This window comes from Vipera berus, assembly GCF_964194415.1.
Source record: "Vipera berus genome assembly, chromosome: 1".
Lineage (NCBI taxonomy): Eukaryota > Metazoa > Chordata > Lepidosauria > Squamata > Viperidae > Vipera > Vipera berus.
Window position 1 is genome coordinate 153,300,405 of NC_138202.1, and position 26,288 is coordinate 153,326,692.

Below are 26,288 nucleotides of genomic sequence, written 5' to 3' on the forward strand. Positions count from 1 at the left end.
GTATTTTTATTGACACTATTGTTGTGGATATCAAGTGGATGTTGAATCTAACTATGGTAGTAAGACTTTTAGTAAAAAGGAAGAACTACCGATTATAGAAGAATGGATTGTAAAGTTTTTAATTTCGAGGATATGGCAAAGACTTTAGTGTACCTGAAAGACTATTTGCAACAGAGAGATACTACGGAGTAAATATGGGACTAAAAAGTATTATCCAGCATTTGATTAATTATTGATGTGATATTTATACTGTTTGGAGTTAATCTATATGAGTTAAAGTGCGATAGTTTTAATAGTTTATGATTGTTTGCATAAGGTAGATTATGATTGTTTGTATTTTTATACCCTGTACTTAGCTCTGGGAAGTCGGGGAGGGGGGAGGGGGAAGGGAGGGAGGGGCTGGGGAGGGTTAGGGAGTGGGAAGGGGGTGGGAGGGGTTTTGTTTTGTTAAAGATAAAATGTATTGTAAAACTTTTAAATAAAAAAAAACATCTCTGATCATACTGCATGGCAGTAAGATGCAGTAAAACCTGGAAAGTTATGTCCTTTTGCCACTCTTACTGCCATGGTTTATTTAGGCCTTAAATTGGATTTATACCCATGTCGTGATGGGTCGGACATGACTTCGCAACTAAGAACAACAACAACAACCCATGTTCATACACATTATTATTTTTTCTGTCACTGATGCTTTATTATTGCTTCATTCTTAAAGTTCGTCTGTGAATCATGAAGCACCAAGGATTGGTGCACAGAGAGGGGCCAATTTGAAAAAAAATACCTCCTTTTGAAAGCTTTGTGGAACTGCTTATCTAGTAGCTAAGAAATTCCTGCAAGAGTTATCTGGAAATCCATGTCTCAAGACTCCTGGGGCAGTCATTCTAATTAATCTTCTCTCCCTGCTAAGATTAGCAATGGTGGCAAGTTTTAGGATGATCAAACAGTAAACTGTCTATGACAAAAAATCTCACAGAAATGTCTTCCATATTCAATTCACAGATTAATTACTTGAAGGTCCAATATATGTGGGTTTGTATGAATCAGGAGATGTCTTGGGACAAGGCCATTAAACACTGAACCACTCCTGACTTGGCCTCTAATTCACGGAGATTGAAATTCCTCAACAGCAAACACCTGGGACCCTCAGCCTACACTTTGGACAGTACTTGAAATATACAAGGAGCAGAGCATCCTGTTCACCTTCAAGGTTACCTTCAATAAAGAGGCCTTGTAACAGAGAGCTAGCATTTTAATTGCAGCTAGAGACAAGGCTTCCAGCAATTTTGCATTAAGACTCCCAGGTCAAGGGGTTAGTAATAGAAGTGAGGACTGGCATCAAAATGCCCATCTCTCTCTTCCTCTGCAACATCTACCTCAAACTCTCCCATCATATCTCTTTTCCCATCATTTCTCAACTCTCTTTTGCCCAATAATTTCCACTGCCCTTTTTTCAGTTCTGTCCTCTCTGGAGCCTCTATATTCCACCATTCTATGTGATTACCTGGTTACCTGGTCACTCTAACCAGACACATACTGTACATCCACATCATCAACTCAAAAAATTTCTTTTTCTTATTAGCATTGAGAAATTTACTTCTCTGTGTGTGGGCATCTGCAGCAATCTCTCTCTCTCTCTCTCTCTCTCTCTCTCTCTCTCTCTCTCTCTCTCTCTCTCTCTCTCTCTCTCTCAGTGTGTGTGTGTGTGTGTGTGTGTGTGTGTGTGTGTGCAGTGCTGCTGAGAATAAGCTAACCTTTGCATATCGTACTGTTCTGTTCTCTCTCCCAGATGAAAAGGTACCTAGCTAAATGGGTTACATAACTTGGGCATGGAATTAACCATGCACGACATAATCTGGATAAGTTGTCTTAACTCATTTCTCAGGGTGAACATATTCCCTGTGTGACACAGCCTTGGCACAGATGGATGATGTAAGTGATTCTTTATGTTTGCATTTTGCTAGTGATATAGTCATTATTTGCAATGCTTGTACACCTTGTACAAAGTATAAATATATGAGAAAAACTGTACAGCAACTATTTTCTCCCCAATATGATCTGAGGAAAATGTGCATTGCTATCCAAATGTCAGTTTCATTCATCCATACCAGTCAATAGGTATACGCCCAGATTTCCCTCTTTAAATGTAATTGGCATTCTGTTTTATAATTTATTTAATTTTTACTTTGGTTTGGATTTAAAATACACTAACAAGCAAAGAAACCCATCGCCCCAGCTAATACTTTCAACCCGGAAGCAAATTAAATGGTGTCTCTGACACAAATGGGATGGGAACAAAGAAACTACTTCTTTAAGTTTATTTATTTTAGGAAACTATCTAAGCCACAGCACTGGTCTGAGAGAGCCTTTCTTGATTCCATAAACTCAGAGCCCAGTTGCAGAACCTTGCACAGGGCGAAAAATGTTCTAGGATCAATTTCTAGGAGTTCAAGTTCCAAAGCAGTGGAGAAAAAGCTCCTGGCTGAAACCATGGTTAGATGCTGCCTCTCATTCTCATTCTCACGATTTGATGGTTCCACATTCTTATGGCATAAGCCAGTTTCCTTCATTCCAAAACCTCTCCATATCATGCCAAAACTGACTCATTCATGTAATCAATAGGTGTGGTCTTGTGTTACGGTTTGTTTCAAAGCATGAAAGATAATACTGCAAGATCATACTTTCAGAGTCTTTGCCATTTCATAACTAGAAAGTGACATAGATAATTTATAACCCTTAAATGCATTATCCTAAATTTCCAAATGATTAGACTATAAATTAAATTATCATTTTATTTTATAAAAGAAATATGTATGTATGTGCGTGTGTGTGCATGTATATATGTGTATGTAAAAGGTAAAGGTAAAGGTTCCCCCGCACATGTGTGCTAGTCGTTTCCAACTCTAGGGGCCAGTGCTCATCTCCATTTCAAAGCCGAACAGCCAGCGCTTGTCCAAGGACATCTCTGTGGTCATGTGGCCGGCATGACTAGACGCCAAAGGCGCACAGAACACTGTTACCTTCCCACCGTAGTGGTCCCTATTTTTCTACTTGCATTTTTATGTGCTTTCGAACTGCTAGGTTGGCAGAAGCTGGGACGGGTAACAAGCGCTCACTCTGTTACGCGGCACTCGGGATTCCACCCGCCAAACTGCCGACCTTCTGATCGACAAGCTCAGCGTCCTAACCCACTGAGCCACCGCGTCCCTTATGTGTATGTATGTACGTACAATTATTATTCTACCCACCAGGCCTAATCCAGAGAGGGAGTCCAACTTTAAATTCAGGATTCCAAATGATAAAACCATCTATCAGGAAGGGGGAAATTATTCACTGGCGACAAGCCAATTGTAAACAATCCCCACTCCCACCACCCCTAGCTACTCTAACATCTGGATGGTACTTTCTGTATCCACATGTATAAATTAAGCATCATGATATTCACTGGGGCTCACTCCCAGATAAGTGTACCTAATATTGTACACATTCATTTACTGCTATTAAATTGCTCTGAAGTATGAATGGTCAATTGTAGCTTGCATTAATTATTAGGATTTTATTTACCCACAAATTTGACATACCATAACACATGAGTGCATAATAGTTGGCGTTATCACTGAATCTTGCTGCATAATACTGGCATCTTTCTTTTCGTAAATTGCAAGTAATGCACTGCTTTGTTGTAGAATTTCTTCCAATATTAATTCTGTAAAAGAGGCAGATTTAGAGACAATCTATATCTAGAACAGAGTTCCCCAATCCTTACCACTTTGTGGATCAACGCAGGGACAGAGGGAGAGCGGATGGTTCTGTGTGAGAGGCAGGCAAGCAGCATGTGTTCATGTGCGGGCAGCTCCATTTGCATGAGCAGCAGGCATGTGCACCTGCTGCTCGTGCAAATGGAGCACGCATGCATATGCTTGCCTGCTGCTTGCACAAGGGGAGCGGCACATCTGCATGCTCACTCACCGGTTTGGGCAGCCCGGTTTTGAACAGCTAATGGCCCATTAGTGGGCCATGGCCTGGGGATTGGGGACCCATGATCTAGAAAGATGTTCCCAATCTCCATCAGTCTTTTCCGATGTTTCCTTACTACAGGGACGTGATGGCGAACCTATGGCACGCGTGCCACAGGTGGCACGCAGAGCCCTCTCTGTGGGCATGCACACCGTCACCCCAGTCCTAGGCCTTCAGCTGGGTTTTATAAAACCTTTTCGCTTTAGGCCTATGCCAGGGGTCAGCAACCTGAAACAGTGAAAGAGCCACTCGGAACCGGTTCCCTCACAAAAGGAAAAACTGGGAGCCACAAAAAATGTGTGCGCATGTGCGTACATGCGTGCATGCGCAGAACAGGGTTTGACTGAAGAGTGGAGCCAAGGCCAGATATGCACCTACCCTGCATATTTGAATTGATTGGTTGAACTTTTTTAGTCCCACTTTTTTTTTTTGGACTGCACATGGCAGAGGACTGGGAGCCGCAGGAGACGGTTGAAAGAGCATGCGGCTCCGGAGCCACGGGTTGCAGACCTGTGGCCTATGCCATGTGCAAAAAAAAAAGGTTCAATTTCAACTTCTCGTGGGGAAAAAAAAAGATCTCGCAAAGTTGGAATTGATTAATTGAACTTTTTAGTCCCACCCAGTCTGGCGTTACCACCTCAGCCACACCCACCCAATGGGCCACACCCACCCAGCACACGATGATACATAAGTGAGTTTTGGGTTGCAGTTTGGGCACTCAGCCTCTAAAAGTTTCGCCATCACTGCTATAGGGGATGTGGATTTTGGATATGATGTTCAAGTGGACCAATATGTTAAAAGCTTCTTTTTTTTTAACCAAAATATAATCACTTTATTTGGAGTACTGGCCAGTATGCCTCCAATATGCCTAATATTACAGTATTAGTTTCACCTTAATTCTCTTTATGTATAAGAAATATGGAATAGTGATTATTCCTTGCAATCTATGACCCAAAGTAACTACATAGTTTTGATGAAGTTGGTGAATTGTACTCACTAACTTGAAGTACTCTTTACTTTTTTACACTTAATAGTTATGTTTCTATTGCAGGGGTTTTCATAGCAACTTACTTATAAATGTTTCTTCTTCCTGGGTAACCTTCAAATTCATTGCTTGAATAAAATCTGGAAGGCAACATCCACTAACAGATAAATTATGCATTCATTGTGGAATGAAATTATAAAACGTTACTTTACTATGAAGGATTCATAAGAAAATACTCAAACAACATGAAAAGTTCCAGCCAGTCAGCAAATTCCCCTTCTTCCTAGATTCTTGTTTTTCCCAAGGCAATAGCCATTTTTGCCTACTAAGTGATGTTTGATTTACTTTCCTGCACAATTCTTTTGTTTTCTTGTAAAACTTTGGATTTGCCAGCCCTTTGAAGTAGACAAGTTAGGAAACAGACACTGTAAGAACAAGGATGTAATAACAGAATTTTGAAAGCCTAATAGAGATTCGTGGTCCTTTCCCTCCTTTCCCTGCCTTGGTGGAGCAGTGGGCTAATGCCTCCTTAAGTAACACCAGCTGCCTGCAATTAGTGCAGGTTCGAGTCCCACCAGGCTCAAGGTTGACTCAGCCTTCCATCCTTCCGAGGTAGGTAAAATGAGGACCCAGATTGTTGGGGGCAATAAGCTGACTTTGTAATAATGCCGCTTGGGGTGTGTGTGAAAGCCCTAATAAGCAGGCATATACATAGAATGAAGGCTACTGCTAAGCTTGTAAGCCGCCCTGAGTCTTCGGAGAAGGGCGGGATATAAATGGAATAAAAATAAAAATAAAATAAATATCAAAGAGAATCAAGGCAGGGAAATCTTGGTTTCTTTCTCACCCTTTCCTTCCTGTCAGACTAAGCTGGTGCTTAAGCAACAGCTGCTGAATTCCTTCTTCAAGGCTACCTCCATATTCCTGTACAGGATTCCCTGAAGCTGCTACCTTCATCTTTTTGTGGGGGAGGTATCATTTGGCTACATAAAGATCGACATTCAGAAAATAAGTTTGCTATAAATATTTTATTAGGCTATTGGAGAAATGGACAATGGAATTTTTAAGAAACCCTAGAAGCTGCCTGCTGTTTTTGAAATCTGTATCTTGTTTTTTGGCTCTGATACTTAGGAAGAAACTAAATGCACTATTTCATTTTTTTTCAATGTTTACAGAAAAAGAGAGCTTGGAAATCTCTCTCTTTCCTAGTATATATGAAGAACATTTGCAGGGATTGGGTATGTCTACTTTATTTTATTTTTTATTATTTTTATTTTAATTCCATTTATATCCCGCCCTTCTCCGAAGACTCAGGGCGGCTTACAAGCTTAGCAGTAGCCTTCATTCCATGTATATGCCTGCTTATTAGGGCTTTCACACACACACCCCAAGCGGCATTATTACAAAGTCAGCTTAATTGCCCCCAACAATCTGGGTCCTCATTTTACCTACCTCGGAAGGATGGAAGGCTGAGTCAACCTTGAGCCTGGTGGGACTCGAACCTGCACTAATTGAAGGCAGCTGCTGTTACTTAAGGAGGCATTAAGGACAAGGGGTGACATGATAGCAGTATTCCAATATCTAAGGGGCTGCCACAAAGAAGAGGGAGTCAAGCTATTCTCCAAATCACCTGAGGCCAGGACAAGAAGCAAGAAACGGATCAAGGAGAGAACCAACCAAGAACTAAGGAGAAATTTCCTGACCATTAGAACAATTAATCAATGGAGTGACTTGCCTCCAGAAGTTGTGGGTGCTTCAACATTGGAGTTTTTAAGAAGAGATTGGACAATGATTTGTCTGAAATGTTACAGAGTTTCCTGCTTGAGCAGAGAGTTAGACTTGAAGACCTCTAAGGTCCCTTCCAACTCTGTTATTCTGTTACTTGTGCATGCAATACATGTATGCATGTTTCTCTTTAAGGGAGATAATTGCTTTGCTCATAAAGTTATTTTACGTATGTCATTGAACAATCATATATATATATATATATATATATATATATATATATATATATATATATATATATATATATATATATATAAGGTAAAGGTAAAGGTTCCCCCCATGCGTGCTAGTCGTTTCCGACTCTAGGGGCCGGTGCTCATCTCCGTTTCAAAGCCGAAGAGCCAGCGCTTGTCCGAGGACGTCTCCGTGGTCATGTGGCCGGCATGACTAGACGCCAAAGGCACACGGAACGCTGTTACCTTCCCACCGTAGTGGTCCCTATTTTTCTACTTGCATTTTTACGTGCTTTCGAACTGCTAGGTGGGCAGAAGCTGGGACGAGTAACAGGCGCTCACTCTGTTACGCGGCACTCGGGATTCGACCCGCCAAACTGCCGACCTTCTGATCGACAAGCTCAGCGTCCTAACCCACTGAGCCACCGCGTCCCTTCATATATATATATATATATATATATATATATATATATATATATATATATATATATATATATATGTTTTCTGAGGTTTTCGCGGGTGTTTGTATGTGGATCTTTGGTTGTTTGGGTTTTTCCCCGCGTAGAACTAAAGTTGTAGGCGCAACGTTTCGACGGAATCCCATCCGTCATCATCAGGCTAGTGGCTTTAGCTTCCTTCTTCTGGGAGAAGCATGTGGCTGTTTCTTCCTCTTTTTTAAACTGCCAGAGGGGGTGTGTTCTGTGGAGGTGTGCTCTGATTGGGTGGGGGACCAAGTGTGTTCTGATTGGGTGGGAGTGTGTTTTGAATGGTGGGTGTGTTCTGATTGGGTGGGGGTGTGTTCTGAGTGGATGGGCTGGTCTCAGCTGCCAGCTCCAGACCTGAGCTGGTGAGTTGTGCTGCTTTAGTTCGGCTTCGTGTTTGTGGTGGTGCCATGTTTTTATAGTGGGTGTCAGTTTGCTTATTGTGTGGTTTGGAGGGGTTTAAAGTGGCTGATGTTGCAGCTGTAGTTAGGTTTCTGTTTTGTGGTTGTGCCTCGTTATCATTGTGGGTTCGGATTTGCTTTTTGAATGGTTGTGTGGTGGTGATGTCATGTGGTGTTATCATGAGTTTGGGTCTGGTATCATTCTTGGTGGTTGGGCCTCGTCTGTCAATTAAGGCGGGTTTCCAAATGGCTGGAAGGCGAGAGGTATCATCTCGTTTATTCATGCTGTGGGGGCGTTTTTCTATCTCAATGGCTTCTCTGATTATTCTGTTGTTGAAATGTTCAATTTTGGCGATAGTTTTGGTTTTTTTAAAATCAATTTCATGTCCCGTGGCTTCAAAGTGTTGGACCAGGGATGAAGTTTGTTCTCCCTTTCTGAGTGAGTTTTTGTGCTCTTCAATGCGTGCATTTATTCTTCTGTTGGTCTGTCCGATGTATGTGGTGGGGCAGGTGGTGCATGGGATTTCGTATACTCCTTGGTTTTCTAACCCAATTATGTCCTTGGGGTTTCTTAGGATGGTGGATATTTTTCTGTCTGTGTAGAATGCTGTTTTGATGTTGTGTTTTTGGAGGACCTTGCTGATTCTGTCTGTGGTCCCTTTTAAGTATGGGAGGAGGGCTTTGCCATTTTCTTGTTCTCTGTCTTGGGTTTTTGTGGGTGTCTCTCTTCGGATTAAGTTGGTAATCGTGTTTCTTTGGAATCCATTGGCTGTTAGTACATTAGTGAGAGTGTGTAGTTCGGTTTTTAGGTGTTGTTCGTCAGCTAGGTGTTTTGTTCTGGAGATGAGTGTCTTGGCTACGGAGTTGATCTGTGCTGGGTGGTGGTGTGAGAGTGCATTCAGATAGCGGTTTGTGTGTGTTTTTTTATGGTAGATAGTGTGTCCTAGGGAGCCGTTGGATTTCTTGTAGACTAAGACATCAAGGAAGGGAAGTTGATTGTTAGCTTCTGTTTCCATGGTGAATTGTATTTTGGGGTGTAGGCTATTGAGGTGTATGAGGAAGTCATCCAGTTTTTCTTTGCCGTGTGGCCAGATTACGAAGGTGTCATCTACGTATCTGAGCCAGAGTTTGGGTTTGTGGTTGGATTTTTCTAGAGCGAGGGTTTCAAAGTGTTCCATGTAGAGGTTTGCGATGACAGGTGAAAGGGGTGATCCCATGGGTGCTCCTTCCATTTGTTTGTATCTTTGTCCATTGTAGATGAAGTATGTGTTAGATAGGCAGTGGTTGGTCAGATCTAGGATGTGTTTTGGGGGGTTGTATTTATTTAGGATAGCTGTCAAGGCTTCTTTGATTGGCACTTGGGTGAAGAGGGATACGACATCGAAGCTCACAAGTAGGTCACAGGGCTGTAAGTTTAGTTTACTTATGATCTCTATGAATTGGAATGAGTTTTGTACGTGTGAGGTGATGGAATTTGCGTAAGGCTGTAGTTGTTTGGCCAGAAATTTGGCTAGATTTTGTAGAGGTGAGCCTATGGAGCTGACTATGGGTCTGAGTGGGGTTCCTTCTTTGTGTATCTTGGGCAGACCATAGAGCTTAGGACATCTGGATGATTTTTCTCTGGGAATGATTGTTTTCTGGATCTCTTCACTGATGTGGGTGGCTTTTATTTTTGATTTTGTGGTTTTTTCCAGGTAGGTGGTGGGATCTGTCTTGAGGAGTTTGTATGTGGAGTCTCGGAGTAGGTTGGATAATTTGGTATGGTAGTCAGATGGGTTCATTACCACCGTGGCGTTGCCTTTGTCTGCTGGCAGAATGATTATGCTGGTGTCATTTTTTAGGTTAAGTAGTGCTGTCTGTTCCTCTTTGGGTAAGTTGCTTTTGGGTGGTTTGCTGGTGCAGAGGATGTTGGTAACTTCGAGTCTGATTTTGTTGGCATCATCAGGGTTAATTTTGGTCAGGCTGGATTCGACTCCGCATATAATGGTTTCCGTGGGAATGTGTTTGGGAGCGACTGCAAAATTAAATCCTTTAGACAGGACGTTGGTTTCGGCTTTGGTGAGAATCCTATCTGAGATGTTGTGCACAGTTTGTTTCATGTGTTGCTGTGGGAGAGGAGGGGTTTGTTTCTGGCGTTCCTTTAGTCTTCGGAGTTTATTGGTGTGTGTGTCTGTTTTGTAGGCAGTCTCTGTTTCAGCTCTCCAGACGGCGATTTGTTTGAATTTGTCCCAAAGTGTGGGGTGGATCTTGTTGCTGAGATTGAGGTGGAGTGTGAGGAGGTCTCTGTTGATTCGGTCCAGGAGGAATCTTTTTGTGTGGAGTTCATTTCTGATTAGGGCCAGTTCAGTTCTTATCAGGATGCGTTTGATGGCTGCAGAGTTGGAGTGGAATTTCAATTGGAAGGATGTAGGGATTAAATTTTGATCTCGGCAGTTGCGTAGGAATGTGAGGTCACACAGAATGGAAGCTCTTCGTACTTCGAGTTTTTCGTAGGTCCTAGTTAGCTGGTAGATTTCCTCCCCGTAGAGGTAAGATATTTGTTTTCTGAGGTTTTCGCGGGTGTTTGTATGTGGATCTTTGGTTGTTCGGGTTTTTCCCCGCGTAGAACTAAAGTTGTAGGCGCAACGTTTCGACGGAATCCCATCCGTCATCATCAGGCTAGTGGCTTCAGCTTCCTTCTTCTGGGAGAAGCAGAAGAAGGAAGCTGAAGCCACCAGCCTGAGGATGACGGATGGGATTCCGTCGAATCATTGCTCCTACACCTTCAATTCTACGCGGGAAAAAACCCGAATGATCAAAGATCCACATATATATATATATATATATATATATATATATATATATATATATATATATATATATATATATATATATATATATATATATATATATATATATATATATATATATATATATATATATATATATATATATATATATATATATATATATATATATATATATATATATATATATATATATATATATATATATATATATATATATATATATATATAAATTTTGCTATATTAGTTTGGGCATATACACATACACAGACCTCTGTATTCTGAATTCCTATTTATTCAGAGACAAATTTAGGTTTCTATGTTACACTCGACCATGGCTTGATTTACGTATTAGTTTTCTGAATAAGCCAACACTGGCTGAACATACTATATATATCTTGCTAAGTCAGAAGCCAAGGCTAAGACCAAATAACTGAGCTCTCTCTGCTTCAGTTTTAAACTAGATCAATATGTGAGCCCTGATGGCATGGAGCTCCAAGTCCTTCACAAAAACTGATTACAAAAAAAAAAGGAGGAAAATGGGGCTGGGTTTCATTCAGTAACAGTGGGACAATTTGATTGTTGCTTCTTTATAGATGCTTCGTGTGCAAAGTCATATGGACTTCCCAATAGATTGAAATCAGCTATTATGCCCAAATGAGTAAACAAGGCAGAGCAAAGTAATACAACATATAATAGTATTTATATTCTTGATTAAGATTCTATTAGACACTTCTAGTCATGTCCAATGTTTATGACTGGATGCACAAGTTCACAGAGGGGGAAATTCTTCTGTCTTTCCTTTGTAGGCTAAACCTAACTTTGAGGCCTTTCCAGGTCATAGTTGTTGAGGGGAATCCATTGTAACTAGTCATATGGAATGACTCTCCAAGACCTTTAAAAATGGGGTTCAGCTGCAAGGCTAATGGAAAAAGCATTTTTGCATTCTTGCATATAATTTTCATTGACAGGTAACATAACCAACATACTGGGGATGTGGGATACTTACATTGCATCATCTGTTACTCTATAAATATATATGGCCTCCCACTCACCACTCGTGATCTGGATTGCCTTTTCCTACAAAAACAACATATTTAAAGTCAGATACTTCATTCCGCAGCACATCTCTTGCAACATAGGTGAACTTTAGATTAATGCTTTGGTTGACTTACCACTGAGTCTTTGATGTAATGAATGTGTTTATAACCATTCTGGTCGCTAAAGATTTTGTAATATGACATGGCATCTGAAGTAAAATAGGGTGCTGAAACAAAGAACTGAGAGACAATAAAAAACTGTCGGTGAAACAGAAATTAAAATTTTTGAGAAGTGAATGAAAATTAGGCAAACTATAGTAAATATATTTTGTACTACGTATTTTACTGTATAAAATTTTATTATTTTATGTGTTTATTAAAAATTTACTGTTTACTAAATATATTTTACTATATTTGCTGTAGTAAAGCTTCCTGATGTTACTATTTTTTCCTTATCCCACTGTGGAACATCTTTCATACTGCAGTGAAAACACATTCATTAAGGATTTACAATGTAACCAACATTTTTATTTGAAGGTAAGACCCAGCAGGTTCTCAAAATGATAATGATGTCTATGGTATCTCCCTCCCCAAAATAAATTAAATCCAAAAAAACCCAAGTAAACAATGTTAACACCAAAAGGGGAAAGAGCATAGAAGCCATACTCCACCAGTCCATCCTGTATGGCTCTCTTCTATGTATTGCCGATTCTGTTAAATCAAAGAAAGCAACAAGGCTGAGATGTAAAACAGAAATCTGACATATTAATGCTATAAAATTTTCAATCAGACAGAAAAATGAGAAAATGAGGACCTATCAAACACAGGCTACTTTCTCAGTAATGATTTGTAGCATCCTCTAATGCCATCATTGTATCAGCACAGCAATGGTTATTGGATAGCAAAAGTTTGTGCTTAATACCAGAATATTCAACGATAGTCTAAAAGCATCTTATGAACAATTCACTTTCCAAATATTTTGACAAAGCTTTCAAAGCAAAACTTTAGGTTACGGATGCCTCTTCCTTTGAAGTATTTCTTTGTAAAAATCATTTCATTGAACTAAATTAAAATATTTAATATATTTACCTATATAGTGTAGCTGTAATATTATCATTATTTATCCTTCTTATTATCTTCTTTACTACTATTATTATTATTATTATTATTATTATTATTATGATGATGATGATGATGATGTTACTTCATGTATACTGTGTGCTTTTGTATTAGACACAAATTTCTTGTGTGTTTAATCACACTTGGCCAAATAAAGTATTCAATTCAATTCAATAAACTCAAATGATAGATGCACAAACTTTTGTAGGATACTGTAAGGATCTTGTTTAGAAACTTGACAGAGTGTAGCATGGTTTATCAAGGTGGCAAGAATCTGGATGAGTGTTAGATGGTAGCAAAAAATTCCAGCCTTACTGCCACTGAGTGATCATGCAGAATTTTTAACCCAGATATGGTAGCCTTGAGCAAGGTGACTATTTAAACTTGCATTCAATTTTTATTTATTGGGTGTATTTGCTGATTTGGTGATTTTTAGTATGAAGTTTAGAATCCTCTCTGGATTTGCAGAAAGTATTTCTTATCGTTATTTGCCCACTGCAGCTTTATTATCTCCTAGTATATGAGAGAGTCCACATTGTTTACGCCTTATTACTTCCGGTTTAATCGGAAAACAAAGTATGAAATGGAAATTTATTCCCCTGAGATCTTTTCAGCAAACATAGCTTAATGGAGTTCTCCCATCTGTTCGCACTCCTGTTAACTAACCATTGGTGTGCAGAGTGATACGGTAAAAGCACTTTATAAACAGAAGATGATAGTGGTTTTATCCTCATCTTTCCTTAGGTAAGAACATGCTGAGGCATGCTATTTTTACTGCATTTTGGATCTTCTAGGGCAAAGTTGCTGATCATTTTGGTTCTCTATCTAACAAAACTTTTCAGAGGGACTATCTTAAGATGAAATACCTATGTTTTTCATACAGGAGCTTGAACTCTAATACTTATTCACACATCATGATAAGACCTAATATGGTTGATTTGAGTTTGGCGTGACCATACTGCTTATAGTTTGTAGCCAATAATATACGACTTAAAATGTTTATAAACCAGGCCACTAAGAATCAGCAGCGCCTCAGTCAAAGGTCAAAATGAAACAGGGGAGAAAAGGCTGTAAGAGGGATGAGTAAAAACCAGCTCCACGTTCTCACCATTAATAGGTACTAGTAATATTCTTTCTGGGATCAGATATTCACACGAGACAAATTAGGATCCCACCTTAATTTGGAAGCAATCTTTTTCCCTTTCCTTTTGCACAGTAACTATCCAGCTACAATGAGTGTTTACCAAATTGTTCGCTGATAAGAGTTTTTACTTTAAATCTTAGCTTGATGGAAACATACTACCTCTGGACAATCCCAAGATCTGGAGTGGTAACTGTAATCACAGATTGCTAACAGAGAAAAGTTCTGGATTCTTTTCAGCCACTGCACACAGATTCTGTCATCTGTTACCCAGGTAATCCATGTGACATAGTGATCGCTAAAAAAAAGGGAAAAGAAGGGAGTCAGTGAGTACAGGAAAAAGACAAGAAGGAAACATACTGTTGCATTAATAATATATCTGTTATGTATTGGTGTAAAATACTTGGAAACCGTTATTGTTAGTTAACTGCTGTGTCTGTTTAAACTCCAGACTGCTTGTCTCCAGAGTTGTTACTTGTGTTTTGAGCAGGAAAGACTGCTTTAATTCCATTGGCCACTGCCTAGTGGTGGTCCGTATAAATAGAAGCTTAGTGGCAGTTCATGCTGCTTCTGTGTTAAGTTAATAAACGTGTTGTTGCTTTTCACCACCGCCTTGTCAATGCCTCACCAGTGTTGTGATTCAGCGTCAGCCTGTGGTTTCGGCAGCTGAGTTGGACGATTCTGAAGAGGAGGAGGAGGGGGGGTTTGGAGAGCCTTTGGTGTCAGAGGAAGGTTCTGATGCACCACAGAACTCTCAGCCTGGCCCCTCCCATCTTGCTCCTCCTCATACCCAGCTGTGTGAACATGAAGGATTGGAAGAAGACGATCCACAGCTGGCTCTGTTCAGGGATGCTAGGAGCAGGAGGCAATCTAGCAGAACTGAGCAGAGAAAAGCAATGAGGCAACTCGGGAGAAGGCAATGAGAAGCCATGCCTTGGGACTGCTGTTAAAAGGGGAATGTGTGGGAGGTGCTGGTTGCTGAAGGCAACCATTTGAAGAGCTTCTGCGAGAGTCCTGGTCTGTTATTGTTTAACTCTTGTTTAACCTTTTTGGTTTAAGTCTTGTTTGAACTTTTCAATTAACTTTTGTAAATAAATTTGGTTGGGTTAGTTCCAGCCTGTTGATTATAAAAAGGGGTTGTCCCTGACATTCAAACAGGGCCAGTCATAGGCTGAAACAGAACAATCGGTCCCGATACTTAACAATATCTATGACAGGTAGACCAGATTAACAATATAGATATGATAGGCCATTAAAGCATCCCCCAAATTCTTTGAACAAGTGAGCCAGGCTCCTTAGCTCAGCACTCTTGTATTGCTATAATCAAACGGTTGAAATGGTTTCTAACCTTAATGAGAATTACATTTTACATAAAAAGTAACGTTTCCGGGGGAAAAAATCTGAAGTCAAATCATTGAAAACAATTATTATCTGTTGAAAAAAAAACGAGGAATCGATTTTAAGAAAATATTACCTTGCTGCTATGACTGGTGGTGCAAGTATTTCCTTCGGTCTAAAATCTCTAGGATTTGTAGTATCTATAATCAACACTCTAACAGTTGGGTTTTTAGCTCCAGCCTTCAAGGAAAAGTAGGAACAAAGTGATTAAACTAAATTCTAATAACTTTAATTATAGTATTTAAATAAAAGAACTAAGTAAAGTTCTATAGAGTAAAGTTATTTTATTCATTTCAGGCACACATAAGGTTCTTTTCCATTTCCAGACAATTTTGAATCTTGTTGAAAATGCATCTTAGCTAGACATTTACTTTGAGAAGTTCACAGTAGACCGGCACTCATTAACCCAGCCAGTTGTAAACACTAAACAAATAATAATATAAAGATTATCATCTCACGGGAGAAGTCTTCTACTCCATTGCCTTCAAAAGTATCAGAAGATGTTTAAGATCTGCTACCTCAGATTCTATTCTCTTCCTTCTAGGTCAGCTGCCATCTTGAATATTACTAAGTATTTTCAGTAGGAGGTATATGTGAAGGCAGTGGTGGGATTCAAATATGTGAACAACCAGTTCTCTGTGTGGATGACACTTCCAGAAGTCCATTTTGGGCCTGGGCAACAAAAAATTAGCTACCGGTTCTGCTGAAGTGGTGCGAACCGGCTGAATCCCACCACTATGTGAAGGGAATCGATTAGGACTTTCAGAATGTTACTGTGGTACCTTGGTACTCAATTCCTTTGAAACTCATCGAATCTGAAACTCATACTCAACACATTTTGACATAAAAATTTGTCCCAGTACTCATCTTTTGTTTGGTATTCAACGTACAAGCTAGAACGTATCAGTGTTGGCTGCCTTGTGACTCACTACATTATACCTTACTGGGAAAATTGGTTTGGTACTCATTGTTTTTGGCATTCGTCGTGCCTCCTGGAACCAATTAACAATGAGTACCCAGTTACCACTGTATTCTAATAGTACAGGATACACAAGCTGGATTTCTATTTAGGATAAACATAAGCTACCCTTATCGCTGTCCTAAAAGTGGTATTTATTTTAGATTTGTATTGGTTTTTTTTCCACCAAAAGCTACAAGCAGAGGCTCATGACATTATGACAGCACCAAAGGGAGAGCTCTTCCCATTCTGTTTTCATTTTAGAGGGGTAGGGGGTTATGTTTTATAGGTGCGTTAAACTAACTGTGAAGGTAATGCATCTATTTTATTTCATTTTCTACAGAAAACAAGCAGGAATCACATTTTACAATTTGCTGGTTGGCTGTCATACTTCAGGAATGTGATCTTGAGTGGGGGAGGCTCTAGGATTGAGATTCTCAGGCTTCAAGTCATCCACTCCCTTTTAAAAAGCTTTTCAATTATACTACTTAGCAGTTTTTTTAAAAGTCAATAGTTACATTTGGTATAGCTATTTAATGTTCGAATATACAACAGAGCCGAGTCTAATGCTGAAAGGAAAATAAATAAACAAGCACATCTACCTTTGGATATGGAAGAGTTATTTTTCTAGGATATTGATTCTCGCCATAATATGAATATTCGATAACTGGTATTTCAGTATCATTGAACTCTATGTATGCTATGTTCTTGCCATTTGGTGACCACCACAGAGCATATTTTGTTGCAAGCATTTCTTCTAAAAGAAACCAAGTTAAAGGACATTGTTGTTTGGTTGCAAAATTGTACAATATATTATACAATGTAGTGCTATCTTTAAAACTATGCCAGTATTTTGATCTACCTCCATAACTGTAAAACCATTAATCTGACAGATCACCAGGCAGTTTTGGGGTAACTAAGGAAGAGAAAGCAGAATCACAGAGAAGTAACTATGAAATTCTGGAAAGGAAGGAAAATCATAGCAGAGAACTATCAGTTCATTTGTGGGAAAGCTGGTCAAAAGCCAAAACCTAACAGTTGTCTTCGAATGGTTGAAAAAATTTGAGGGCAAGAAGTGAACAGTTTTGCATTTTTTTGTGTGCCTTCTAATCCAGGTAAATATCGATCTAAAAATGTAAATAACCCAGAATTAAATGATTTCACTAAACTGCTTCACAGAAATGAAGGCTGGCATCCAATTAATAAGCACAGGGGGAACAAATAGCACAAAAGTGCCTTGGTTGTAATCACACTTTCCAGATGGGCTATAAATGGGAAAATATCTCTCTTTCCTTCTAGGTGTTTGTGGCTCATGATTGTGTTACAAGTGCCATAGATAATGCACATATTCATTCTCATGAGTTCAATGAGCAATAGCAATATTCCGAATAGCTCTCACCACCTGGTGCCTTGCTGATGGGAGTGTAGATCTTATCCTAGTTTCACTAAGGCTTGCTTGCTTGCTTGCTTGCTTGCTTGCTTGTTTATTTATTTATTTATTTATTTATTTATTTATTTATTTATTTATTTATTTATTTATTTATTTATTTATTTATTTATTTATTTATTTATTTATTTATTTATTGTCAGCTTTCCTGGGGAAGCAAGTTAAGACCATAATTCTTCATCTTTCCAATTTCTTGTTGAATTTATATGCATTCACTAACTGTGTCACATCTTACCTCCATCTTTGCACACAGATATTGAGTGGTGGGAGAAGGGGAGAGAAATCCATTGGTTTTATATATGATCAAAACTGAATTTACACTTTCCAAACTAATATGTAATATGGAACAAAAGTATCTTGATACATACGTGCACACACACACACACACACACACACACACAAACACACACATGCGCACACACACACACACGCACAAACTGTGTATGAATTTTCATTCAGATTCTTTTAACTTAAAAAGCTCCAACCACGTTAAGCCTTTCTTGTCTCTCCAATCTCCATTCCTGGAAACTCTTAGAGATAAAGCTTGGTCCAAGGTCACTAGTTGCTGATCCCTAAAACAGTTACTTTGTTCAGTAATCTAACATGTTAACGTTCAAAACATACTGAGTGGAATCAGCCCATGGCCCTACATAGCCTCAAAAGGAATGCGGTCAAGCAAAGATTCTCTTTGAAGGAAGGAATGCTCCCCCATGTCTATAATGGGATTGTTCCAGGGGACCTCTTGTCTCATAAGAGGATACTTTTTGCAAGGAGCCATGAAAAAGACATCATCTCCTCTCCCTTCCAAAAATGGAAGCAAGCAGTGAGCAGAGTTCTACCTACTTCAGGCCTGGAGCCATTCCACTGATTTCTCCAGGTTTTCAGAATTTACTTCTCATCTCTCCAGTGCAATTTTACATTTAGTTCATAACTGCACTTTTTTATTTTATTTTCTTTGATCGACACGGTCTTTTAGAAAGAAAACTATGACAAACTGTCTCCTAATAATGCAGATACACAAGATGCAGGAGTCTCTTAAACTAAATACAAAAATAATTTTACAACTACCATCTGATGAAGCCTATTTTGAGACAAAGTATTTTTTGCCACCAAGAGGAAAAATGACATGACAGGAAAACGTGAAAAATGGAAGAGACAGGATGTTGAGCAACTGTAGGCTTTGTGGAAAATATTAACACAACAATAAGTTATAAAGAACACATTTTGACTCTTGTTTGGGGGCACTGCATTACTTTATTGCTCATGCTAAGTCATAAGACTGCTTTTAAAATTCAATTTACCTTCATAAACCCAGTCAGGAATTCCATTAAATATTTCATTCCAGTAACCATTTGTGGTTATTTGAATAGCAGCTTCTCTGGGATCTTGTTTGAAATAGATATTATTCTGGTAAACATAAGCCTAGAAGGAGGGGGGGGGGAAATCAATTTCTTTATCTGTAGAAGGTACAAATGATTTATGCAATCCAAAAATACTATGTAGCACTGCTAAATATGGGACTCATTTCAAAATAATTCCTTACAAACATTTATCTTTGCAGAAGGAAAGTATTCCAGTCTTATTTTCTAGGCCACAGAGAAGAATCTCTGGAGAATCGTGCAGTGAAAAGTAGGTAGGTATAGGCTGGTTCTTAGAGTGAGGCCTAACAGCTTCCTATGAGATTGGCAATGCTTTGCATGTGTGTTATTAGCATGTCCATGTCCATCCCATAATAATACATTACTTAATAAGCCTTCTGCTTTCCAAACATGTTAGACTACAACCCCTATCACCTCAGCCATCATGACCGAAAGCTTTATGAGGGATAATGAGGTTTTAGTCCAACACATACAAAGAGCATGAGGCTGGAGAAGACTGGCTAGGCCACAAGAATATTTTGTGTGAGCATAACTAAGATTGCCCTTAGATGAGAGATGTCTGGCTTAAGTTCTTGCTATGTTCTGAAGCTGTAGTGAAGTCATATTTTACAAGATATAAATAAAAGGAGACAACCATACTTTATCTCCTCCTCTTATCTACTCTATCTAGAATTCCCCTGGCAGATGTATGCAAAAAGTTGGGAAAGCAATGAAATGCTTACAATGAAAGTCTTGCAGAAATGGTGAAGCCAATCAGTTTGGTCAGAGAAAAAAATATTTAAAAAGACTAGAACCCTTATATGGACTTTTGCTGAAAGAAGAAAAAAAATGAATGGATGATTGCAGGATCTGAGGATTAAAAATGAGATGAAAAGGCTGGAGAAGAAATTAAGATGACAATTACAGCATCCACTGGAGTTGGGGAGGGGCGATATATTTAAAGTAATAAAGAACTCGATGTGTATGAAGACCAACACCAACTGAAGAACTGGCAGCTGTGATTTCACATTTTGTGTCTATAATGAATGAATGAACCTTTATTGTCAAAGTACAACCATGTATACATTGAGAGTGGCTGAGCCTAGTGCCTATAACAATAGATGGAGAGAAGATGGAGAGGGTCTACAGGAACATAGCCAGAAATCCAGCTTCTGGGTTTCTGCATTTGGTATATCTAACTTGAGACAAGCAAAAGCGTGTCTCCCTAGAACAGTGATGGCGAACCTTTTAGAGACCGAGTGCCCAAGCTGTAACCCAAAACCCACTTATGTATCATCGGGTGCTGGGTGGGCGTGGCCCATTGGGTGGGCGTGGCTGCAGTGGTAATGGCAGAGTGGGTGGGTCTAAAAAGTTCAGTCAATCAATTCCAAATTTGCGAGATCTTTTTTTTTCCCCACAAGAAGTTGAAATAGATTGATTGAACCTTTTTTTTCTGTTTGCACACGGCGGCGGAGGCCTGAAGCAAAAAGGTTTTATAAAACCCAGCTGAAGGCCTAGGACTGGGGTGACGGCGCACATGCCCACAGAGAGGGCTCTGGGTGCCACCTGTGGCACGCGTGCCATAGGTTCGCCACCACAGCCCTAGAACAAGCAATAATAGATCCATCGTGAAGTGCATACTTTCTCTTAAAGCACAGTTCTAACATAGCATCTGGCTCTGTCTACTAATAGTGCTATTGTCAATATTTAAAATTCTTAAGCATTCTTGATAAACAGAAATAAGTGATGCCTGAAAAAACACTGGAAGCACATCAAACTCAACCAGAAAGGAATATTATTGTGACACTGCATTAATTACTGACCAATTTGTGTCCAACAGGTGACCAGGAGATATGCTGAATATTATGTGGTAGCTCATATTCTTTGACAAAAACACTACAATGGAAAAAAAAATCATGGAATGACATAGTGTTTTCTTAATTCATATTTCTAATTAATTATTCAGTATTTACATGAAATTTAGAACTTGTACTTTTAGGAAAGTTGATGAATGCTCCCCATTCTTTATGGTTCATTCTTTATTGGTGAGCGTATCATGATATTTTTGGTGATGTTGATACAGACGGTTAGAATCTGATCTTTTTGATATCCAAAATACTTTGGGATTATTATTCTGTTTAGTAGGAAACCAGAAAGGAAATAAAAGGTGCTATAGGAAGCCCACAAACAAGATACAAGTAGAATGACACATTCTGTAGACATTTCCCAGTTACAGCTATTGAACCATACATTTATTTATTTAAGAAAATTTATATGAGGGTTTCTTGGTCTTCTTTAAGCTCTTGGTTGTTTTCTTGCAGACATTTCATTACTCAAAGTAGGTGCTAGTGGGAAGTCCTTACCAAACCATTAGTTCATTAGTTCTGAATTCTGACAACAATGTTAGGTCCAGCCCAGTGAAAACTGTCTTTAAGTGATTGATAAACAGTTTAAGAGGAGAACAAAATGAAGCACTCCAGTAGATGTTTGGGAATATCACTAGAGATAACAGCTCTGTTGGAAATCTGTTTTCTTAAATGACTTATTGGGTCTCAAAAAGAACATCACATAAACTTAAATGTTACTAATGTTTTAGTCAACAGGAGAATAAATCTGTCTTACCCTAATATAAGATCATAAATGTGATAGGATGCTGTGTAAGAATACCTCCAAAGCTGAAAAGATTACAATGGGGAGAGAAAATTCATTATTTTTGCTAAATGTAAAACAGTTTATCTAATCTTCATCAGGCTTTCTCCTGAGGTCATCATTCTACTCACTATCTCAGTTTTATTAAAGACAATGCAATCAGGCAAGCAGTTTTCATAAAAACTCTGTGAGGATCCACCGTGGCACTAATTTAGGAGCAGTATCACTATTTTTCCGTCATGAAGAAGCTTTTCAAAATCCTTTTAACGATGTAAAGAGTTTCTTCAGAAAAGGAACCTATTTCTCATTTTGTGATTTAGACATTGATCAGCATTATGATTATGGAATCTTGATGGGCATGACAATATACTCTATATGGTTAGCTATTCTTACATGTTGTGTGGCTGCCATGGAACTTTGTCATTACTTGGAAGGTTTTTCAAATGTGGAACATAATAAGATGCTTGTAAGAGGAGTGGCAGCCTCTGGGGGTGGAGTCAAAAGAGGGATCAGCCTAGAATCTCTATACAGCTACAGCCAAACTAAGCCAAACCTCCCTTGAATTACATTAACCTTCAACTAACTCCAAGCAGGTGCTAACCATTAATTAAGAAGATTCCTGTGTGCAACATTATTAGCAGTAAATCAATTTAATTGGAACTTGTGTGGACCTAGTCTTTCATGCCTGACATACTGTACATTCTAATGTGTAATGACCCCTTGCAAGTACCCATGCAAGCGCTAAAAGAATAAAAGTGAACATGTGCAGATAACGCTCTTTTCACTATGCCATCCCTCTCAGCACCATGGCCTCCTCCCCTGTGGAGAGGAAGGTTCTGTTTCTGTTCCTATTTTCCCGAACACAAATCCAAGTGCAATTAGAAATCTGCTTCCTTGGACATAAAAATGAAGTGCCCTTTATATCTTCTGTGTTAATATGGCATAAATGTGCAGTGATCAGGTAGGGATAGGATCCTGGAAGCAAGGTTTGTGTCCATGTGTCTCCATGAATGTGGGCACTTTGGCCCTTTCTCCCCATCCTTTAGCCAAGCTGAATTTATTTATTTAAAAATTATTTATTTATTACATTTGTATGCTGCTCATCTCACTGTCCTGAATAAACGCTTGCACAAAGCTAATGAAATCTTCTGGGTGACACATAATGCTGTTTAATTTCTACAGTGGATGCTCTCTGGGTACATAACTTGCAAGGGAACATAAGAACAAGACAGGTTTTCAAGTAAAATTAATTAATTCTCTTACCAAATTAATGACTGACCCAAGGGTCTAACTTTCCTCTCCATTCAATTCATCTCTTAAGAACTTATCTACTTATCCCTCAGGCCCTAGGAAATCTCCTCAAGATTAGAAGAAAGTGCAGAAGAGCCAATCTGGCAGGGATGAAGGGCTGATTGTTTACCCAAAACAAAATACGAGAAATTTCGACCATCTACTTTGCAGTAATGACTGTTTTACTATGGAGACTAAGAGTGAAAGGATGATGAAGGAATAAATTAAGGCCTTGCTTCAACTTCCTTTCCCAATGAATTCCTTCAATAAATTTTTGTTAATGCCCTGAAAGTAATAGAATACCAATCCCAACTTTTTTTTTTAAAAAAAATTACCTTAGAATAATTGCTTTCCAATAGTATAAAATTCTGATCTGCGGACATTGCATAATTTGTCGCATTCACTTCTTTCTGAAAAATTAAAGCATCAAATAGTAGCCAATACACAACCATCACTTAGATAAATTAACTCATCAATTTTGAAATAGCAGGCATACATACAACAGTGCTATTTTTCAAGATAGTGATCGACTGCCCTGATTCGACATTGTGAAGGATGACATCATCTTTAGATCGATGAAGATATTCCTTTCCTTAAATGGAAAGAGAAATGGGATTGTTCAATAAGTTTCATGGAAATGCTATCTTGTTGCATATCTTAGGCAATCATGCATTTAATTGCTTATTCAAAAGTATAGGCAAGGAATTTTAATGTAAGTAAAAAGGAGGAAAGGAAATGCTTTGATTTTTTAATTCTGAACAGGCAAAAATGACATCAAAACTGAGAAAAATCAAATATATGCAGAGATAAAAAAAATCTCAAATGTTCTTGGTAGAAATAGGGAATAAATTGATTCAACTCACAACTGAAGGTAAATTTTGCATTGTTGCTCTAACTTACACCTAAACTTTTAAAATTTGATTGATATCCCATTTTTGTACTAGGGCGAGTACTTTATTATTAATGCTTCTTTAACATTTTGCATTGTAATTCATATATATATATATATATATATATATATATATATATATATATATATGTAAAAAAAATCATTTTTATTTTGGCTTGCTAACAAAGAATAAAGGGAGACTTTGTTAGCAAGCCCAAAAAATTTTTTTACACAAATATGAGCTGCCACTGCTGTGGCTACTGCCTGTAAGATGGCCTTGGGCTAGGCCGAAACAGGAAATAAGATTTGTCCCATGTCTGGGACTAAGCAAACAATGTATAACTTTTATATTGGGGCTCTTTAAAATAAAAACTGAATATTCATCTAAATTGCAAGTCCATTAAAATAGGTACCAAATGCATAACATACAACAATTTTAACTTTATGCATTCACAAAAATAAAACAGAACATAAATTGACACATCATCTCTATTTTTGTCTTCTATAATGTAACTGCTTTATAAAAATGAGCACAGAAAAAATAATTCATTAGTATCAGGCAATTTGCCTACACCAAAAGAAAAAAAAATCATGCAAATCATATTGCTTATTGTTTTAAAAGCTCCAGAGATTATGAAACACTGAATTAGAAATTTAGTTTTAGACTAATTATTTAGGTTCTGATCAAGTCTAGAAACTCTGTGTTTTTAAATAAAATACTCCAGAGAATAGCAGATTTAGCAGTTCTGGGCACTTGTAACACTTATTAGCTGTATACATTTGTAGAAGAATCATGATTATTCAGGGAAGTAAGATCATCACCATCATCTTCATATCACATGTAAATTGTTCCTCACAAAGAACTTTTGGGTTTTATACACATATGCTGTAATGGTTTTCTCTACAATTATCTTGGAAGCAAATCTTACAGATCTTGGATCCTCAATGATTCTTTAAGATCACTGCTAATTATCTCAAGTCTTCCAATTCTCTCTACATTTTAAATAGGCTTATTGATTTAGTCAATTGTTTGAGTTACCATGCACTCTGCCCCTCCACTGTCTTTGCACTACTGAGGCTAAGAAACCACAATTGAAGCCCAAACAATTCTATAAAATAAAAAAATAAAATATAACCCTTACATTAAAAAAAATAAAGATTAAAAAAGCTTTCCATGTTCCATCGCTGCCCCATATTATCCTATAATTCCAAATTAATTTCACGTACCTGAAACCCAGTACGGAGAAAAGGTTTTATAATTAAAATCTCCATCTAAATACTCATCCAGTGTAAGTGGTCTGGGATTATTTCGTTTGCGTTCATCTTCAGAAATGAGACAAAGATGACATATTAACAACAATTCACACAACATAGAGAAATTGCACCTAGAATGATATATATATATATATATATATATATATATATATATATATATATATATATATATATATATATATATATATATATATATATATATATATATATATATATCTTTTTGAATTGGTAGCAATTTCAGGTTCATGGAGGTTATAGTTAAAAAGAAATCAAGTAGGAAAAGTGTGTAAGATTGAAATGATGCAAGACGTGCGATCCTCAGCTCATTTGAAAAATAAGCCTAGTTGTTTGAGGGCCACTTATCTTTGATTGGTTTTGCCCAGTAAGATTGGGCAGAATGTGTATGCTCCAGGTTGCCTCAATTAAATAATGTCTTTTATCAGAACCTAGGAAGCATAAATCCTCTGCTATTATACCTTCTCTATGGAATAGCATTCTGCTAGAAGTCCACTTGGATTTAGCTTCAAAAATCCCTGAAAGGTTGGCTGGCCACCCAGGCCTTGGGGCAGAGTGGTGCTGAGTCCCTTCTTGGTACAGTATATATAATTTTCCGTTCTGGATGTCCATGATCTATTTTTTAAATTATATTGTTTTCTCATTTTTAAAAGGTAAGCCACTCAGAGATGTTTGGAGTCCGGCAGACTTTAAATTATTTCTGGAATGCTATTTCTGTAAGTTGAATAATGTTGAATACTTAATGTTAAAAACATACATTTCCAACATTTTGGTAAAGATGATTTTTAGCATGTGAATGGCAATCACTCAAGGCTAATAGCATGAAACGTTTACAATGTGCATGCCACTAGCAACATGAATCTTTGGCTTGTGCATTTCAAATAGTGGAGAAATGCATGTATTATGGACCTCAGACAAAGATACTCTGAGATTCACATATGTGTTAACATCAGCAGTCAATAGTTTCCAGGTGTTCAAAATATTATGGGGAAATCATGACATTATTTTGGCATGGATGAGTATTAGAAAGCCAAAATGGAATTCCATTTTTGTTTTTCTTTGTGGAATACTTTTACTATACTG

At 38.2% G+C, this 26,288-nt stretch overlaps 1 protein-coding gene across 1 annotated transcript in view; it reads right to left on the minus strand.

The window, feature by feature from the left end:
* LOC308660282 (prolyl endopeptidase FAP-like) overlaps positions 1-26,288 on the minus strand; it is a 60,872-nt gene that overhangs the window by 26,073 nt on the left and 8,511 nt on the right. Inside the window, exons 2-15 of the mRNA XM_081314538.1 lie at positions 25,143-25,238; positions 23,527-23,618; positions 23,362-23,436; positions 21,710-21,762; positions 20,911-20,983; positions 19,031-19,151; positions 16,885-17,039; positions 15,401-15,504; positions 14,089-14,224; positions 12,333-12,377; positions 11,802-11,906; positions 11,636-11,706; positions 5,086-5,139; positions 3,579-3,703 (exon numbers count right to left, since the gene is read on the minus strand). Coding sequence (XP_081170664.1) covers positions 3,579-3,703; positions 5,086-5,139; positions 11,636-11,706; positions 11,802-11,906; positions 12,333-12,377; positions 14,089-14,224; positions 15,401-15,504; positions 16,885-17,039; positions 19,031-19,151; positions 20,911-20,983; positions 21,710-21,762; positions 23,362-23,436; positions 23,527-23,618; positions 25,143-25,238 — 1,305 coding nt within the window. The remainder of the gene's footprint in view (positions 1-3,578; positions 3,704-5,085; positions 5,140-11,635; positions 11,707-11,801; positions 11,907-12,332; positions 12,378-14,088; positions 14,225-15,400; positions 15,505-16,884; positions 17,040-19,030; positions 19,152-20,910; positions 20,984-21,709; positions 21,763-23,361; positions 23,437-23,526; positions 23,619-25,142; positions 25,239-26,288) is intronic.